General features: G+C 41.5%; 1 protein-coding gene and 1 long non-coding RNA gene across 2 annotated transcripts in view; one reads left to right on the top strand and one right to left on the bottom strand.

Moving 5' to 3' along the window:
* CMTM8 (CKLF like MARVEL transmembrane domain containing 8) overlaps positions 1 to 20,702 on the top strand; it is a 28,892-nt gene extending 8,190 nt beyond the window's left edge. Inside the window, exons 2-4 of the mRNA XM_082193573.1 lie at positions 17,601 to 17,774; positions 19,739 to 19,855; positions 20,592 to 20,702. Coding sequence (XP_082049699.1) covers positions 17,601 to 17,774; positions 19,739 to 19,855; positions 20,592 to 20,675 — 375 coding nt within the window. The 3' untranslated portion in view covers positions 20,676 to 20,702. The remainder of the gene's footprint in view (positions 1 to 17,600; positions 17,775 to 19,738; positions 19,856 to 20,591) is intronic.
* On the bottom strand, positions 13,288 to 16,647 carry LOC309515614. Its single transcript, XR_014212573.1, has 3 exons — positions 16,433 to 16,647; positions 14,007 to 15,213; positions 13,288 to 13,822 (listed from the first exon to the last, which is right to left on the bottom strand). It is a non-coding gene; the product is annotated as an uncharacterized lncRNA (long non-coding RNA).
* Positions 20,703 to 20,970: the final 268 nt, after the last annotated feature.

The raw sequence follows: 20,970 nt of genomic DNA, 5'->3' as shown, positions 1-20,970 counted from the left end.
GCTCCTGCCAACCTAGCAGTTCGAAAGCACGTCAAAGTGCAAGTATGTACCGCTCCAGCAGGAAGGTAAACGGCATTTCCGTGTGCTGCTCTGGTTCGCCAGAAGTGGCTTAGTCATGCTGGCCCCATGACCCGGAAGCTGTATGCCGGCTTCCTTGGCCAATAAAGCGAGATGAGTGCTGCAACCCCAGAGTCATCCATGACTGGACCTAATGGTCAGGGGTCCCTTTACCAAGGGGGATGCATGAGGGCAACTGAACTACTTCACTTGGCCCAAAAGAGCAAATAGCTGCAGCTCTTCCAGCAGTGAGACTAGTGTTTCAGCTATACTAGTGTTTCACCCCCAAACCAGTTTTATTGCTGAATGTGAACTGCAGATTTTAAGAAGTAAAATCTTCCCAAGAACATCTAGCAACAGAGTGTTGAGGACATCGACCTCCTGATTGCATCTGTCCTATACACTTAAGGTCACTTCATTTTTGAAATCTTTGTTTTATATACACTAAAAGTGGGGGAGGGGAGCAAAGTACTCTGTGAATATTTGACTTAGCACCTACTCTTCCTGTTCAGGTAAAATTCCCAGTGTAGTCAAATTTCAAAAGTTAGCAGATCTGTAAATTTTGGGTGAGTTGTTTGTTTCTTTTCTTAACAAGGTGGCTATTGGGTGGTATTTTAAAAGAAGTTACATTATTGTTATCTTTTCTTCATAATAATGATAATGACAATAAATTTTTATTTATATCCTGCCCTCTCCAGCCGAAGCTGGGCTCAGGGCGGCTAACAACAATCAAAATAATCCAACATTCTAAAAACATTCATTATAAAATTAATTAAAATCAAATTGATGGCAACCATTAAGCAAAATTCTGTGCAGATTGCCAGAGGAGGGGGTCAGGCTGCGCCCTGACCAAAGGCCTGGTGGAACAGCTCTGTCTTGCAGGCCCTGCGGAAAGATGTCAGGTCCCGCAGGGCCCTAGTCTCTTGTGACAGAGCGTTCCACCAGATTGGAGCCGCGGCCGAGAAATAATCAGAGCTCTGCGTGAGCGTGTTCTATGTTGTGTTTGTGTGTGCATGTGTGCATACATATTAGGTTGCTTTGAAATGTACAATTCTTTTAAACTCTGTCTCCTGACAGACCTATAACTGTCCAGTATGTTTCCTTGAGAAATATAATTTGCTGTGCTTCATTGTGGGCTGTGGTTTTTTTGGGTGTGGGTCATAAAAGCGGGAGGTTGGTGGTGTCAAAAACAGGGGGAAAATGAAAGGTGAGACATGGAATGAGCCCAGCACATCAAGAAAATGATGGAGAGATTGACAAGGGAATGAATGATCATTCAGTTCACATTTGGATTGAATGAAGGGCTAACGAAACCAAAAAACACCAAGACAGCAATGTGTACTCAGTGCTCATATGGAGGAAATTCTCTGGTCTTTTAAAAAAGGTTGTGTGTGTGTGTGTGTGTGTGTGTGTGAACAACCCCTGACTTGCAGCGCCCACCTATGCAAGCTTACTTAAAGGTAAGCCCCAGTGTGTTCAGTGAGATTTACTCCTAAGCAGTGCTGTTTTTCTGGAAAAAGGCGTGCTGGAACTCATCATGAATGCCTCCCTTGTTCTCTTATAATAGCAATGGCGCCCACCTGAGAGGTGCAGGAACTCAGTTCCAGTGAGTTTTGGCTGAAAAAAGAAGCTCTGCTGCTAAGTAAATGTGTAGTCTTAAAGTATTCTTTCTATTTAGTTTTTGGCTTCCGTCATATGCAGGTAGAGGCTGCTATAACTGAAACTAGCAAATGTCAGTTAGTGTGATGGATAATCCATCCTTTGATACGCATGACTGAGACCATAGAGACAGACAGCAGAAATAAATGAACAGTTGTTCTTAATGCATTTTGTGAATCGGCACCTGTGATTGTTTGCGCGGGGGCTCCCCGCCTCAAGCCTTCTCTTGAACAATCGGTGCCATATAATTGTGAATGACTAGTTTAATTATTAAAGGACATATAACTGCAAAACATGTTGCTACGTATAAGTGCACTTGTATAACTGTGTGCATAACTTGCTCAGTCAAGGGAATTGTACAGCAGTTAGGGTTACAAATCTCACAAAGTTGCTCCTTGTCTTGATCCCTGAGAAAGACGTTTCTGAATTCCTGTCTGCTGATTAGTCAAGACATTTTAGCCAAAGGTAAAACCTATCTACCTCTTTAGAGATACTCATAAGCATGAGACTTTTAAAGTGGCCAGATCTCTTGGCCCTTTCTGTGACATTATTATTATTATTATTATTATTATTATTATTATTATTATTAGCTGCAATTGCACAGTTTTGATTAGATTCAAGCCATCCACCTTTGCCTTAAATGTACTAGAGGTACCTATGCATATAAATTTGTACTTAATTTTTTTATACGTGCAAATTATTATTATTATTATTATTATTATTATTATTATTATTATTATTAAAGAAATTGCTTCAAAGTGCACAGTGTTTGTGAGACTCCAGCCATCCACCTATGCATTAAATGCGTAGGTACCAGAGGTATCTATTCATATAAATTTTTACATACAAATGCAAAATAGCCTCATGGGCTGTGTGCCCCAACTCTTTCACCTATTTAGCAACTCCACCACCCCACTCAGTGGGTGAATAGCCAAGATTATTGGCATGTAATCTGATATTGTTGTACAGTGGTACCTCGGGTTATATACGCTTCAGGTTACAGACTCCGCTAACCCAGAAATAGTACCTCGGGTTAAGAACTTTGCTTCAGGATGAGAACAGAAATCGTGCTCTGGTGGCACGGCAGCAGCAGGAGGCTCCATTAGCTAAAGTGGTGCTTCAGGTTAAGAACAGTTTCAGGTTAAGAACGGACCTCCAAAATGAATTAAGTACTTAACCTGAGGTACCACTGTATAGTATAATATCCTTACAAAACTTTATTTGGTTGTTTGATCTGTCGTAAGGCAACGTTGCTCTACAATAACGACTTGATACAAATTCAGTATTCCAGTGGGTATCAATTATGATATGGAACAAAACCACAGGAAGTCTTTTGACACCTGGGAATTTTATTTGTTTATTTTTATTTTAAATCTTGTAGGATGGGCTTCCATGGGCCAGAGCCCACTTCATTAAACACACTAAAGTCTTGCCCTCAGTCAGCAGATCGTCTGCATGGAAGAATGATGGGATAGGGAGCAAAATGTTATTACAAAGCGAGACCAGAGGGCTTAGCAACCCTAGAGTTAGTAGCAGATGTGTCAAAGTATTATTTAGAGCACTAAGGGCAAGGAGAATCAGTCAAAAAGAGTAAAAGATCCAATGTGCTGAGTCTTCGCCTTCCTGTTTATAAAATATCAGCTGTTAACCCCATGATATATTTTATAAAAGGGGTAGAGGGGTAGTTTTGCTGGGGTGGCAAGGCGGGATGAAAATGGTGAGATAGGGATTGAGAGAGAAGAGAGAAGGTGGGGGCAGAAATAGGGGGCTGTCCTCCGCCTGTCACCCCCATTTTTATAAGGACAAATTGCCATTACAGATTATATCAATTGCTGCATGTTTAAAGCTTATTTTCCCTTTCACTTAATAGTAGAAATGTCTAAGAGCAAGAAGTCGTTGATTCTTTCACCTGTTGGGAATGATCAAACCAGACAATATGCAGTGAGTCACACAATACTTTAATGAGCTTGTTGGGGATTTATTTCTAGAATCTGGTTATCATCAGACATGACCAGACGCATTGTGCAAAACCCATTGGCTTGTCTCTTTGTCCAACGGAAAAGGGCTGTAGGGGCAAATATTTGCAGAGCAAGATAATCTCTGGGAGGTAATGGCCCTGCTTTAGAAAGTGCCATTGTTGAGACCAGTCAAAACTCACTTCATCACTCACAAGTGATTAATGAAGCCAGATTCTTTAAGTTAGTTACATGTTGGCATTTATGTTCTCCTTATAAGATTACGTGAAGAAGTAGAGTTTCAGAGGTGGTATGATTATGTGCTGTCTTTTGTTTCAATGCTTGGTAAGATCTCAGAAGCCACAGGAATTTCTGGAGAAGTTTTGGAGTAGTTTGAAAGGATCGCCTTGTTCAACACCACTTCACAACAGAAAATGTATGTGCCATGGTTTGCGAGCTTGGCTGTCTAAACTATATGCAGAGGTGGTGAGCACTGATTTTGAGCAAGTACAGGTTGCTCGGTTTATATTACAGTGCATTTGAAGGCCAGTACCTCTCCCCCCCCCAAATAAACCCCCACGCCCGCCCACCCAACACTCACAATAACGGTGGGATAAGAGAAGAAATAATTCAGGCTCTGCATAGTGTACTGTGCTGAACAATATTGGACTTGACAGTCTTGACATATAGTGGCTTTTAAATGCCAGAAAAGGTCTGCAGGTCCTGCAGTCAATGGAATTGCCTTTAGATTCTCTTGCCTTGCTTTCCTTTTGCAATTTTCCTATCTCGGCACTGGAAACCTGCTCCGATGTGGATGGAGCTTCTTTAGCTCTGCATTTTCACAAGGTCCGCTGGAAGCAATTGCAAAGCATTTCCATACAAACAACAATGCTAGTTTATGACGTGTTCAGGTTGGAACTTAATTATCATGTTATTCTACTTAAGAGCTGGTTTGGGGTGTTGTCGCTAGCTCCCTTGTGCATTTAACTCCTCACATGAACAGTGTAACACAGGGAAACAAAGGAGGAGATGTGCTATTTTGCAGTTCTCCTTGGCTGAACAGGATGTCCAGTGAAACAGCCGATTAAAGTTCTAAGAAGCTTGTCCACCAATGTTACATTGTTCATGGGAGTGGAATAGAGGTGGACAACTATTTCATTCCACGAAGCCATATGTGATGGTGGGTGGGACTTGTACTGGGTGGGGGGTAAATTCATAGACTGGGTGGGGGGTAAATTCATATAGGCATACCTCCCCATTTGTGTACCATTTTCTCTTGACAGAATTACATTTCTCCAGTTTGTCAAACAGCTTTTGGGCAGGCTGTGGAGAACATAACTTTTTGTGGGTGCATTATTATTAATATTCCGCCTATCTAACTGGATTTCTCCAGCCACTCTGGGCGACTTCCAGCAGTTAAAACATTAAGCACAGTAAAATATCAAACATTAAAAACTTCCATATACAGGGCTGCCTTCAGATGTCTTCTAAAAGTCAGATAGTTGTTTATTTCCTTGACATCTGACTGGAAGGCGTTCCACAGGGCAGGCATGACTACTGTGAAGGCCCTCTGCCTGGTTCACTGTAACCTCACTTTTTGCCGTGAGGGAACCGCCAGAAGGCCCTTGGAGCTGGACTTCAGTGTCTGGGCTGAATGATGGGGGTGGAGACGCTCCTTCAGGTATACTGGGCCAAGGCTGTTCAGGGCTGTAAAGGTCAGCACTAACACTTTGAATGGTGCTCGGAAACATACGGGGAACCAGTGTAGGACTGGTATTATTCAGCCCTGGCAACTGCTCATTCTCTGATGATCAAGCAAATATGCATTTATGGAGGCAGGCACCTGACCTTATAAAAAGCTGAATGAATGACTTAATGAACGATGTTTTGGCCGCTGTCAATATGTTGCCATTTGTTCAAGCAGATTGCTTGATGGCTGTTGTTAGGGATTTTTCTACCTGCCTGGTTTTAGGTGTTTAATTCTCGCTTGGTATTTTGGTCTCTCTTTTACTGTCGTCAGCCACCTTCAGCACCCTCTGGTGGGATTGAAACTGAAAAAAGAAACAGAGAATCCTGTGGGTGTGTATCAAGAGAGAGAGCTCTGTGCACAGACCTCAATTATGGCTCCTCTTTTCACCTTCAAGGAATGCGTTTTACCTCTCCAAGGACTGTGCAATAAAATGATGAATAGTGCTGGGAAAGCGGATGGGGAAAAGTGTTTGTTCCTCTCAAAATACTGAAACTCGGTGGCATTAAACAAAGCTAAACTTTGGGAGACTCGGTACAGATGAAAGATGCACAGGGCATAGTTGAACTATAGCATTTGCTCCCAGAAGAGGCAACGATGTCCATCATCTTGGCTGGGTTTAGAAGAGGATTAGACAGGGATAGTGGGTAAAGACCTGTAAAAAATATTTTTATGTATGCGACGGCAGCAAGAGTCTTAATAGCACAAGGATGGAAGAATGAGGAAATCCCGAAGAAAGAACTGTGGCAAGAAAAACTGATGGATTATGCGGAATTGGCAAAACTGACACACAAACTACGTGATAAGGATAACTGTGACTTCAAAGACGAATGGGAACCTTTTATGAAATATTTGAAGAAGCAACAAAATGGAACTGGACTCTTTGACAGGTTTTGAATAAACATTCGCAAACCGTTTATTGTAATATATTTTTAGACAACTTGAGGATTTTTACAATTTTATAACATGCAGATAGAAATATGTGTTCAAACCAGAGAAAGGAGCTGAGGGAAGTCCGGGGGTGGGATGGGAGGTTGGGGGGGGTGTTTTGTCTGAGGGGGGGAAATGGAGGGGAGAAATCATAATAATGTGGATGATGTATTTTTGATAAAATTATTGTGTTGAAATTTCCAATAAAAAAATAAAATAGAAGAGGAATAGGCAAATTCATGAAGGATATGTGTATCACAGCTTCTAACTGGTGACTGTGCTTTACCTTGGCTGCCTGAGGCAGTTGGCCCCTGAATACCATTTTCTGGGAACTGTAGATGGGAATAATGCTGTCCTGCTTGGGTCATGATTGAGGGCTTCCCATAGGCATGTGGTTGGCCTTATCAGCAGGCTTTTCTTTCGTGTATCCTAGAACAATATGAAGTCCATAATTTTTAGGGTTCATCGGAATTGCCTGGAAATTTGAGTTGAGGAAAACAGGAGAACTGGACATAGATTGGGGCTCTGCTCTAACAGGCAGTGCCCAAATGCACGCTGCTTGTTCCATAGGCAAAGAATCTAAATAATTTGTTTCCTTTTAATTTATTTAATCATTTTTTCAATACAAACAACAACCGCAAAAGACACATACAACAAAAACCATAATAACACTACTAACACAATTTGACAATTCAGCTTTGAATACTGATATACCTATGACTACACCTTTTTAACAATATTTCCCCAGCTCTCCTCCCCCTACTTCCCACCACTGTCCGCCTTATCACTTAAATATTACTTCCAGATTTCTTCATATTTATCCATTCTTAATTTGTGTCGACAGGCAATTTGTTCATATGTAGCTAGTCTGTCCATATTATCAATCCATGTGCTCAATGGAATCTTTTTGCGGCTCTTCCAATTCATCAAAACAAGTTTTTTTGCTTCTAATATGGCATGGTACATACATCTTTTTGACCCTTTGTAATCTCCCACGTTTCCGGAATATAATTTAGAATTAAATTCAGTTCCCCTAAATAACAATTTCTTTTTATTACTTTTGCTATAACTATCCTCACCTCGCACCAAAATGATTTTATCATCGGACATTTAATCATCATATGTACTAAGTTTGCATTTTTACTCCCACATCTCCAGCAGTTGTCTGCTATATTTTTTTTCTGGTATAGTTTTGCTGGAGTCCAGTGGACTCTGAATATTATTTTCTGTTGTATAAGTCTTATACTAAGAATCTAAATAATTTGTTTCTAAATTTGCCCATTGAGTTATTTGGAATAACAGTTCTGATGCAGCAACGAAAAAGCTAATGCTATTCTAGGTGGCACTATTCTGCCTTAGTCAGACCACACTTGGAATACTGTGTCCAATTCTGGGCACCATAATTTAAGAAGGATGTTGACAAGCTGGAACGTATGCAACCAAGATGATCAAGGGTCCGAAAACTAAGCCTTATGAAGAGCGCTTGAAGGAGCTGGGTATGTTTAGCCTGGAAAAGAGGAGACTTGAGAGCAGTGGCGTAGCGTGGGTTGTCAGCACCCGGGGCAAGGCAAGTAATTTGCGCCCCCTAACCCATGAATTTGCGCCCCCTAACCCGTGGATTTGTGCCCCCTAACCCTAACCCCCAGATGTTGTGCCCGGTGCGGCCGGGCCCCCCTGCACCCCCCACGCTACGCCACTGCTTGAGAGGAGATATGATAGCCATCTTCAAATATCTTAAGGGCTGTCACATGGAGGAGGCAGCCTGCTTCTTTTCTCCTGCTCTGGAGGGTAGGACTCGAACCAGTGGCTTCATGTTAGATTTGGGAAAACTTTCTGACAATAAGAGCTGTTCGGCAGTGGAACAGACTCCCACGAGAGGTGGTGGGCTCTCCTTCCTTGGAGGTTTTTAAGCAGAGGCCGGATGGCCATCTTTCAGGGATGCTTTAGCTGAGATTCCTGCACTAGATGACCCTTGGGTCCCTTCCAACTCTAAGATTCTGTGATTCTCTGGAGTTTGAGAAGTTAATGTTTGCACTGCTTGATCTATACCCTGAATGCTGCAAATTGTCTAGAGGAGAATGTTCACGCTTCTGTTGGATTATGCAGAGTAGCTGGAAGTACTTTACTTCACAAGCATAAATGAAGGTTTCAGTCTTCTGATTTAAAAAACATGAATAGTCTTGCGGAAGGGATTTAGAATTTGGTTTTGTTTTGTTTTTCACTTTGAGGTTGTGGATTGAGTTTTGTTTTCTTGTTGCATTTATCTCACTTTTCAGTTTATGTATTCATGTTTCATTTTGCATTCACATTGTTTTCATACTTATTTCTTGTAAGCTGCCAAGAGAACTTGTGGCGCAGCATGCAAATGTCATAAGTAAGATGTACAGTACAAAAATTTAGAATTGTTCTCAAATGGTTTCTTTGAGAATATGTTAATGCATCTGTTGTCTGGTTGGACCATGTTTCCGTTCTGTCTCTGCCTTGTTTAGATGTTCAGCTTTTATTGCAACAGGACTCAATGCAAATCTTGTTTCTAACAAGCGTTAGGAAAAGCTTTTTCTCATGTTAAAAACAGATTCACAGAACAATGATGGTGCCAGCTATATATAGATGGCGTAGCAGGAAGGTGGAGATTCAAAAAACAACAAAAAAGCTTGCCGCTATTAATGAAGCAGATGTATACAGCATTGTTCTTTTGCAATGGTTAGAAACTCTTTAAACAAATCAACCAATGTAAATAAATCTTTGGTCAGGAGTTGTTAACAGCCACTCTTAGACATTCCTCAACAGAAAAGAAATGGGGGGGGGGGATGTCACTCAGATATTATTTAGGCATAGCACTGGCTCAGTAATACAATGGGATATTAAATCTGCAGCCGTTAAAAAGACAACTCTTCATTACAGTGTATTTGCATTTAAACAATATCAGTGTAAATAAAACCTTTTAATATTAAAGGGAAAATTTTAGGACTGAAGTAAAAAAAAAGAAAGTCCCAAGTTTCTTTTTCAAAGGGAATTTTTTATGCAATTGCTTATACAAAGGACATACTTTAGTCTAGTATTTTACATTCCACACATTTTTTCCCCATGTGAAATATGAAATGTTGAAAGTCTCTCATAGGTTGATGATCCTCATCCTGTTTAGTTGAAAGTGTAAGTCCCATGAATTGGAATTCATTTATTTATAAACTTTTTTATATATACTGTACTGCTTTTTGGCTCTTACAAAGGAGACCCTAAAGCAGCTCATTTAAAAGCAAAAGGGAAATGGAATGAAAACAATCAAAATACAATGAAACTGAGAAACAGGATGAGACTTGCATCCAAGTAAATGTACTTGGAGGTGAGATCAGAAAGAAGCTTCTGTATGACCGGATGTCTTTCTAGCACAGTAGTTCTCAAACTTGTTTCTCTAGGGCTAGGCCACAATTTCAGAATAAAAATCTGTTCGCGTCTCACCAAATTTTTTATTGATATGAAATACTGTATTTTTTTGTGTATAACACGCCTCCGTGTATAAGATGACCCCTATTTTTGGGGATACCAAATTAAGGAAATGGGGGGAGATTGCCCAGAGTTGTGGAGCTTTTTTGGGGGGAGATTGCCCAGAGTTGTTGACCCATCATCTGCCCGCTTGATGCAAACAGCCGCCAAAAATAATAATAATAATGAATAATTAAAAAACACACCCTCTTATTCATGGAAAAATATGGTACATTCGAAAACAAAGTAGAAGCAAGTTGAAACAGTGAAGGTCTTAATTTGTTGTTGTAAGTCTGTTCCCCAGTTTTATGAAGTTATGTACCCAATGTTGAGCCAGTTGACAAGATGCAGCCTAATTGATAAGTTTCTGGTGGAATATGGCTGGTTCTCTGTAAGCTCCTTTGTTAGTGTGGAAGACGAGGGGGATAAACCTGGTGCCAGCTTCTGAGAAAATGTTATTCAATATTTTAAAATTAGATTCAGTTGAGGAAAGAAATGTGGCATCAAAGTTGTTGTTTCATACGAGTGTTTTTCAACCAGTGTGCCATGGCACCCTGGGGTGCCTTGAATGATGGTCAGGGGTGCCACGGGCAGCGCTAGCCTCTCTGCCTCTTTCCTTCCCTCCCTCCTCTGACGCCCTCTCCTGTCTCTGCCTCCCAAAGGCTTGGGCAACTGTTTGTTGCAGCAGCGGCTGCCCAGAGGACTCCCAAGGAAGGGGAAGAGGAGGCTGAGGGACCACTCCACAAGGGAGCGTGCTCAAAAAAGGGTGCCATCTCTGCAGGCAAGGGGTGACGTAACTGGGCTCCTGAGCCCCACAGGGGTGCCACAGAAAGAATGTAGTTGGTCAAGGGAGCTGTGGACTCAGAAAGGTTGAAAACCTCTTACCATAAGAGTTCCCACAGCTGTGACCCACATTTTGTTAGCTTACCTGTTAAAAGATCTGGCTCATGAAAGTGTCTCTTCCACCTCTTTTTGTTTCAGAAAAATTGCAAGGGACAGTATTTCATTTAAAAATAATAATTGCTCTTTAAAAAAACCCACAACATTTCCCTGGGTGTATGGTTGGGTAAAAGAGGCTTTTGCCAGATCTCTGAGAACAGACTTGTAAGTTCCTGCCTTGTATGTGTGTGTGTAGATATATACAGTGGTACCTCGGGTTAAGTACTTAATTCGTTCCGGAGGTCCATACTTAACCTGAAACTGTTCTTAACCTGAAGCACCACTTAAGCTAATGGGGCCTCCTGCTGCTGCCGCGCCGCAATTTCTGTTCTTATCCTGAAGCAAAGTTCTTAACCCAAGGTACTATTTCTGGGTTAGCGGAGTCTGTAACCTGAAGCATATGTAACCCGAGGTACCACTGTAAACACATCAAAGTCGGAGCGGAATTACTTCCGCTCGCTTTCCAGAACAATAGCTGTATTGGTCTCTGGTACTGAAATAAGTTTTTATCTACCCATTTGAGAGCAAATCTTCCAAACCTGGTGGGGCTTACTTCTGAATAAACTTGCATAAGCCTGGGAATTTTAATTTGAGGTTGCCATGATGAAGATTGAAGCATCCTTTATTTTTAATTAGTTTAATCCATAACACCTTTGCCTGTGGCTCTTCCCACCACCAGTATGCGTCCCCTAACACATTACTCTTGAGGGAATATAGCCCTCAGCAGAAAAAAATGTACAGTGGTGCCCCGCAAGACGAATGCCTCGCAAGACGGAAAACTCGCTAGACGAAAGAGTTTTCCGTTTTGGAGGTGCTTCGCAAAACGAATTTCCTATGGGCTTGCTTCGCAAGACGACAATGTCTTGCGAGTTTCTGCTGGTTTTTCCCCTCCCCCCCTTTTTCTAAGTCGCTAAGCCGCTTATCAGCTGATCCAATCAGCAGATAAGCCGCTAAAAGCCGCTAATAGCACTAATAGCACTAATCTGCTAATCCGTCAATGGGCTTGCTTCGCAAGACGAAAAAACCGCAACAGATTCTTTTCGTCTTGCGAGGCACCACTGTATATACTTCCCGATCCTGCAGTAGAGTTTTAGCTGTATTAACTGCTGGTGAACTCAGTTGTATTTGGACATGTCATCAGCCTAACAGCTGGAGATACTCAGAGTACCTTTGCCCAAGCGAGCTGCCATCTATTTGCATTTTGCACTAGCCGCTGCTACTTAGGGAGTCCAGATTTTATCTGCAGTTCAGTGAAATTCAGACCCATTTGTTCTCGTGAAACCTAAGTATGCTTTGGTGTGTGCTGAAGAACAATACTGGTGCCAGTGAAGATTTCAAGGAGATTCATTTCAGTAAGGAGGACGGAAGAGGGGGAAAAGGAGGAAAGCTGCGTTTCTTTGATCTGATTATGTCACAATTGTGAGAGAGCGGAGCAGACAGTCCCTTTTGTGTAAGGTCAAGCTGAGATCCTTGCAAGGATGGAGGCCTTGGCTTTCTGATGTTCTGCCAGAAGCAAACTGGGACAAGGCTTGAAAAAGGAAAAACCAGAGTCTTCTCCCCAGTAGATCTGTGAGATCCTGTTGCGTTGTCCTCCACTGTAGGAAATGAACATTCTTAATGGGGTAGGAAAAGTACTGGAACATTTAAAAAAAACACTAATGTGTCACAGCTTTCCATTGAGAAATTTTGTTGTTTAGTCGTGTCTGAATCTTCATGACCCCATGGATCAGAGCACGCTAGGCACTCCTGTCTTCCACTGCCTCCTGCAGTTTGGTCAAACTCATGTTGGTAGCTTCGAGAACACTGTCCAACCATCTCGCCCTCTGTCGTCCCCTTCTCCTTGTGCCCTCCATCTTTCCCAACATCAGGGTCTTTTCCAGGGGAAAACAGAGGACGAGATGGTTGGGTAGTGTTCTCGAAGCTACCAGCATGAGTTTGACCAAACTGTGGGAGGCAGTGGAAGACAGGAGTGCCTGATAGTGCACATGAATTCCAACTTTGGAGCTTATCTTCGTTAAATACCCTTGTGTTGAAGCACAGCTGCTTTCAAGTCTGTTACAGCATGTCATAGAATTGAGGAGTTGGAAAGGGCACCGAGGGTCATCTAGGCCAAACCTCTGCAATGCTGGAGTCTCAACACATGGTCCCCCATCCAATTTGAATCCATACTGAACCCTGCTTAGCTCTGCAAATGTGCTAAGTTTTATTGCTGCGCCACTAGGTTTTTGAGCTTTGCCATATGTAATGCCTGATTTTTGTCCATTTATTCTGTTGCACAAATATGTTCCTATTCCATCAATATGTGAATTGCTGGCAACAAAGTGATCATACAGAGCTATTTTTCACAATGGATCTCTGAAATATAGTCCACATGTATTTGATTATCCAAGTTCTATGTTAGAGTCTGAAAACATAAACCTTTTGGGGTGTTTATGGTTTTTTTTGTGGGGGAGAGTTATGTCTTAACACGACCCAACACTGCTATAACAAATCAAGGTTTAGAAACTATCACACCAGCAATAGATTTGTATGCATAATATCCTGATACAGACTTGCTCTTTCCTTCATAAAGAATTATCTCGGCAGAGGTTCAAGAATTGCAGGTTTATGGACACGAAAGTTCTTTATTGTGTTACTAACTTTCTCTCCTACTTGTTATTGTGATGACTTCTGAGATCATTCAGTAAACAAACTTGACTTGACTGCTCATCCCTCCACCTAATAAATTGCAGAGGAGCCTATAGGATGTATTCCCATTTTATCATTGTAGTAGCTTTATGAAGCAGATTAGATGAAGAGACAGCAAGTTGCATCTTGTTGCTTCTGAAGACAGGGTCTTTCATGGATGCAATGACCTGCTGCGTCTGAAACGTACTTGGCCCAACAAATGGTGATGTCCAAAACCCAGGACTGCAAACCATGGTTTGCAGGAACCAAGGGAAACTGTAGTTTAACCAACCAGAAACTATCCTCTCAAGGCAGGTGTGAGAGAGAAGGGGGAGCACCTCAGCTCATGACTCGCTCCCATTCCAACAAACCACATCTGAAGAATCTGTGTGTATCTGAAGAACTGTGCATGCACACGAAAGCTCATACCAAGAACTAACTTAGTTGGTCTTTAAGGTGCTACTGGAAGGAATTTTTTTATTTTTATTTTTATTTTATTTTATTTTTATTTTGACTATGGCAGACCAACACGGCTACCTATCTGTGACAACAAACCACAGTTATTGAACGGGGGACATTTGAAATCTGTACCAGACCATTATGTGAATGAGAGCACACTTTCTATTGGACCAGGCAAAAAATCGTATGATCTATGGGTAAATCAGCAGGAGGGGCTCTGGATATTCAGAATGCAAAACAATTCCTCCTCTGTTCTCCTGACATCACACCATGAAAAAAGAGCAAGGGTTACACCAGTTGACATACTTACACTCAATACTTACAAATGGTGACCGATGTCTCTTTAAAAGGGAGAAGAAAGGAAAGATCCCTCCCCCATGTGTGAGGCTGGAAGTGCTTTTGATTGATGTTTCATCTGACATGGCTTTGCTACTCCCCTTCCATGTAGGATTGCTCTTTTAGTTACATTGCAAATCACTTTGAGATGCCTTATGGGGAAAGATTAATAAAAGCTCTGGGATAGCTCAGTTGGTAGAACGTGAGGCTCTTAATCTCAAGGTTGTGGGTTCAAGCCCCATGTTGGGCAAAAGATTCCCTCATTGCAGGGTGTTGGACTAGATGATCACAGAGGTCCCTTCCAACTCTACCATTCTATGATTCTCTGAAATAAGGAAGGAATATTTCTAGTCTTCATCCTTAACAAAAACATTTATTTCCTGATAAAGATGATCAACGAGATGTTCTTCTAGGCTCCGTGTGAGCTTTGAGGCACACTTCATTAATTTTGGTCTCAGCTTTGAGATATAATGGGTTCAGGGGTGTTTGACATTTTCAGCTGTTTCAGGAAAGCTGAACACTGTATTTTATTGAGCCTGACAAAACTTCAAAACAACATTACACATTTCTTGATTAGAATTTCGAAAAGGTCAGGCTGGCTGTTGGCTGATGACTTACGCTCAATCCATATCTGTATACTTGTGTGAAATACAGCATTTCCACAGTGTTAAAAATGTCTATTGCAAATTGATTTAAATATTCACAGGCCCAGCCAGCTAAGAAAATATATGAGGCTGTAACACACACACACACACACACACACACACACACCGAGAGACATCTAGGGGACTTATCAGAACAACCCATCCTATTCATTATTTGCTAGTTTGGTATGTCAAAAAAGTTGACTACCACAATTAGGCAAGCCTGCCTCTCATAATATCCTGTTTGTCCTCTGTGTTACAAGCCCTTTGCCCCTTTTGTGGTTTGTAGAATATGTTGTGATTTCTTCTTGTTGCCTTGCTTGCTGGATACTTGTGGCTAAAATAAATAATGAACAGTTATTAGCCTATGTGGACAGGTTACCTCTAAGCAATGGCTAAGATAAGCAGAGGAAGGGAGAGCAAAACATGTACCAAGATAGTAGTCTGTCTGCCAACTTGCAAAGCATCATTTTTTTATTTAGGAAGACAATATTAAAATCTGCAACTGGACCAATGAGAAAACTAGACCAGTGAAAGCAAAGCTAACACCTTGGGAAAGGAAAGGCTCACAACTGTTTTTAATGCAAGAGAAAAGAAAAAAGAAAAGTGGTTGCACCCGTATGTGGCTGTGGCAGTTAGAACTACTTTAACTACCATATTTTTCGCTCTATAACACGCACCTGACCATAACACGCACATAGTTTTTAGAGGAGGAAAATCCGTAGGCATGCCACCCGTAGGCATTCCCTCCATAACACGCACAGACATTTCCCCTTACTTTCTAGGAGGAAAAAAGTGAGTGTTATGGTGCAAAAAATATGGTAGATACTATTATAGATTAATTAAGGAGGCAGGTGGCGCTGTGGTCTAAACCACAGAGCCTAGGGCTTGCGATCAGAAGGTCGGTGGTTCAAATCCCCGCAGTGGGGTCCCATTGCTCGGTCCCAGCTCCTGCCCACCTAGCAGTTTGAAAGCACATCAGAGTGAAGAAGAAGAGGAGTTTGGATTTGATATCCTGCCTTTCACTCCCCTTTTAAGGAGTCTCAAAGCGGCTAACAATCTCCTTTCCCTTCCTCCCCCACAACAAACACCCTGTGAGGTGAGTGGGGCTGAGAGACTTCAGAGAAGTGTGACTGGCCCAGCTGCATGTGGAGGAGCAGAGACGCAAACCCGGTTCCCCGGATTACGAGACTACCGCTCTTAACCACTACACCACACTGCAAGTAGATAAATAGGTACCGCTCCAGCGGGAAGGTAAACTACGTTTCCATGTGCTGCTTTGGTTTCGCCAGATGCTGGCCACATGACCCGGAAGCTGTCTGCGAACAAACGCCGGCTCCCTCGACCTGTAGAGCGAGATGAGCGCACAACCCCAGAGTTGTCCGTGACTGGAGCTAACGGTCAGGGGTACCTTTACCTTTATTATACATCAATTAGAAATTATAGTTATTGATCATTAATGGAGATTTGAAGAATTGGATAACTCAGTGATTACCACTGGTTATTTCAGAACTGGAAGTTTGATCAAGGCAAAAATCACAACCAAATTCTATCACCTGTTTTTTAGAAACTGCTTTAATACCGCAGAAGACACATTTCTGTGTAGAACAATGGTGACCTCCAGTGGCAGAAGAGGCTGACTGGTACTAGAAATGATAGTCTGCAACTGATGGATGACAACCTATATAAAAATATAACAATGAATATTAATATGGCCTGTTACTAAATTAAAGAAATCACCCGTCAATTATTTAACATGCTTTTCATTTGCATAAAATACTCCTACATATAAATGAACAAATATAAGATTTAAGGGTTTGGATAAGTGTGCCTGAAATTATAGTAGTCCCTTTCTGTTGTTCCTCTTAAGCGTTAATTAGAATTAAGAAAAATGAACGTGTATGTAGGATGTGAAATATTCCTAAAATTCTATTATTGCTGTGTAAGTTAGCATTGCATTTGGATATATCCTGAGCAACACTCAAATAATAATATAATATTAGGTCCTTAGAAAAGCCAAAGTAAAACGACTTCCCCTCCTTCTATAATATGAAAGTGTATGTAATTTTTGGTTTTAAGGCCTGTTAAATATGGGCATTTGGAACTGATGTAATCCTAATGATTTGGAAAGAGAGATTAAAGCTATTCAGACTTACATTTTCCTCAAGGTCATAGCCAGGGAGAGAGTAGACGACTCCATACATTATTTTGAATGTAAAGTCTCTGCTGAGTTGACAAAATGATACTCTCACTAAAGGATTCCAACCTTTTTTTTTAATCCTACCTTACTATAGAGCTGTTTACCTGATGTTATACATTTTGCCTAGCTTTCATTATTTTAGATGATACAAGCAGTCTGTCTATTGAAATTGCCTCTTGTTTAACCATGGATGTTTTCGGGCTGTGAAATATTATTTAAATTGCTTTGGAAACAAATCTGTTGCGCTAACATTTGTACGAATCCTCTTCGTATAGAAATGCCTCTTACGGCAGACCTAGACGTGGTAAAATCCTGACTAGGCCGAAGTCAAACCTAATTCCCGTTAACTGTGATAGGATAGGAGCTCTGTCCTGTTCTGTGATTTCTGTGCCAGCAAATAATTGCTTAGAGTTGGCCTTCTATTCCAGTAACCCATTTTCATGAAGCGGAACAATACTTTGTGTATGTACATATCATGCCTTTCTTCTGGGTAACACTATTCTGTTTTCTTTGCACATTTGCAGGTATTGGGATTGTTGGTATGGACGCTGATTGCTGGAACAGAATATTTCCTATATCCTGTCTTCGGCTGGGTAATGTTTGTAGCTGTGTTTTACTGGGTCCTTACGCTGTTCTTCCTAATCATCTACATGACAATGACGTACACTCGGATTCCCCAAGTGCCATGGACCACTGTAGTGAGTATCAGCTTTCATCTAATTCAGAACACGGGAATGTAATGATAACAGCATATCCTTGTGCATATAGGAAATTCCTGTGGGTGCACCAAGCTCCCCACCCTGAAAAGAAACTTCCATTCGTTTCATTGGAGGGGCTATTGTTACAGAATACTGAGGACCACTCAGGGTTTTCGCCTCAACCTCTCAACCTAGACCTCTACCTCTTTCCTTTAAAAAGTCCAAAAGCCAGAAAGAGTCAGTATTTCTGCCACTGCGACAGGTGCTTGAGCCCCTATACACACACGCTGAAGTTCTCTTTTTACAAGAATCCCTTCAATTTTTCAGTATTGGACCGTAATAATGATCATCATCATCTTTTATTTGTATCCTGCCCTTCCTGGCCAAGACCGGGCTCAGGGTGGCTAACTTCAAATATAAACACTGATATAAAATCAAACAATAATCAAATCACCTCTTAAAAACAAGTCAGGATAAAATTAAAATCTGAATTAGATGGCTTTCCGCAGGATTTGGGTTGGGAACAGTAAATGCTCATCAGGCCCAACTGTGTATGCTGATCTTATAAGGACCTGTGAGAATGCTGGGAGGCCTCTTTCATGCTAATTCTTATACAAAAAGGGAAGGGGAGTCAGGCTGAGCCCTGACCAAAGGCCTGGCAGAACAACTCTGTCTTACAGGCCCTGTGGAAAGATGTCAAATCCCGCAGGGCCCTTATCTCTTGAGGCAGAATAAAAAAATTCCTTCCAGTAGCACCTTAAAGACCAACTAAGTTAGTTCTTGGTATGAGCTTTCGTGTGCATGCACACTTCTTCAGATACACTGAAACAAAAGTTGCCAGATCCTTCTATATAGTGAGAAGGTGGGGAGGGGTATTACTCAGAAGGGTGGTGGGAATGGGAGATTGGCAGATAGCTGAGATGAGCCTGTTGACTTAACGACTGCAATATGTCTTACAGGAAAAGGCAAGGGGTGAGAAGGTGAGAAATGGCTTAGTCATGTATAATGAGATAAGAATCCAATGTCTCTGTTCAGACCAGGTCTCTCCATGGTTTTAAGTTTGGTAATGAGTTGCAATTCAGCAGCTTCTCTTTCCAGTCTATTTCTGAAATTCCTTTGTAGTAAAACAGCTACTTTGAGATCTTGTATAGAATGTCCTGGGAGATTGAAGTGTTCTCCTACTGGTTTCTCTGTTTTGTGATTCTTGATGTCAGATTTATGTCCGTTTATTCTTTGGCGTTCTTGAGGCAGAGCGTTCCACCAGGCCAGGGCCAAGGCTGAAAAGGCCAGCCTAATCTCCCTGAGGCCCAGGATCTCCAGGATGTTATTATTTGCAGACCATAAGGTCCTCTGTGGGGCATACAACAACAACAACAATTTATTATTTATACCTCGCCCATCTGGCTGGGTTTCCCCAGCCACTCTGGACAGCTCCCAACAAAATATTAAAAACAGGATAAAACATCAAAGATTAAAAACTTCCCTAAACAGGGCTGCTTTCAGATGTCTTCTCAAAGTCAGATAGTTGTTTATTTCCTTGACATCTCACAGGAGGGCATACCACAGGGCGGGTGCCACTACTGAGAAGGCCCTTTGTCTGCTTCCCTGTAACCTCACTTCTTGCAGGGAGGGAACTGCCAGAAGGCCCTCGGAGCTGGACCTCAGTGTCTGGAAAGAGCGATGGGAATAGAGACGCTCCTTCAGGTATGCTGGGCCGAGGCAATAACAAGTTTGGTGAGAACAGACAAAGGATAGGAACAAAGGAGTAGTCCTGCACTGAAAAAGGGACATGGGTTTATTCAGTGCTATTTTGCTCGAAAAAGAGATGCCAGAACTCACCATGAACGCTTCCCTTGTTCTCTTTTAATGGCAATGGATCCCAGCTGAGAGGTGCTGGAACTGAGTTCCTGTGAGTTCTGGCTTTAAAAAACCTACCCTTTTGTCTTTCTTTGCCCTCCCCACAGGGCCTGTGTTTTAACGGGAGTGCCTTTCTTTTGTACTTCATTGCTGCCATTGTAGACGCATGTGCAGTCACCAAGGAATTGGACAGCCACAACTACAACAGCTGGGCGGCTTCTTCAGTAAGTTAATTTTTAATCTTTGAATCATGAATAGTACTCAAAATATGGAAGTGGGTGGAGGAAGTTGTTTATGTGTTCCAACAAATATTCAAGAACGAGGTATTAAATTGGTGCAGGTTGAAAGAGGGGTAATCTAGATATGTAATTGTTGAGACCATATAAAGAGTCTGGCGCAGCATCTTCCTTATTTTTATTTATTTATTTCTTCTACACTAGAATTCAAAACCCCATGGGTTTATTAAAACACACTTTTATTCACCCCTGAAGACATCCCCTACATTGTCTCCCTAGACAGACAGGTGCCAATTTTCTTGCTACATCCAAAGAGGGAAATTGTGGTTTAAGCTCTGCTTACAAACCAGGATATGAAACCAAGAGGTTTCATTAAACTGAGACCATTAAAGCAGTGAAGGATTCTGAACTACCAGCACATTTTAACCACATGTGAACTGAAACCAAAATAATTCCTTACATGGCAAGCTGAATAGAACAGGGGTGCTGGTCCCGAAGGACAATAAAACAAAGAGTGGTTATTTTAAAAACCCTTTTCTTGTACCCCATGAGTGATCTGGGAATACAAATAAATCTGCTAAATGGTTTTTAGAATGTTGTAGTATTTTATTGTTGTTAGCGGCCCTGAGCCTGGCTTCGGCTGGGGAGGGCGGGATATAAATAAAAAAATATTATTATTATTATTATTACTATTTTCTAACAGCTGTTTTCTTTTCCCCCACAGTTCTTTGCATTCGTTGTAACTTCCTGCTACGGTGGAAATGCCTATTTTAGTTTTGTATCTTGGAGATCACGGAACTTGCAATAAATGTCCTCTTTAAGTTAAGAAAAAACACATTTGGGTATAATGCATCGTTTTTATATTATCAATTCCTGCAGTGGTTTTTCTTAATGCTCAGGCAAAGCATTTTTACTCAAGAGAATTTCAATGGCTCATGGCTCACATTATGGCCAAACCATAGTTGACTGTCAGGAGGATGCTGTGGATTTTCCTGTCTCTCCCTCATACAAGCTAATTCCATCTTCTTACTCCCTGATTTGTGGTAACCATTGTTTCCTGTGACTTCCAAATTGCAGGATACCATAAATGAAGAAACTGATTA

Source organism: Podarcis vaucheri (genome assembly GCF_965113315.1).
Source record: "Podarcis vaucheri genome assembly, chromosome: 12".
Classification (NCBI taxonomy): domain Eukaryota; kingdom Metazoa; phylum Chordata; class Lepidosauria; order Squamata; family Lacertidae; genus Podarcis; species Podarcis vaucheri.
The sequence above is the reverse complement of the archived record's forward strand: the minus strand, read 5'-3'. Positions and strand labels throughout refer to the sequence as shown.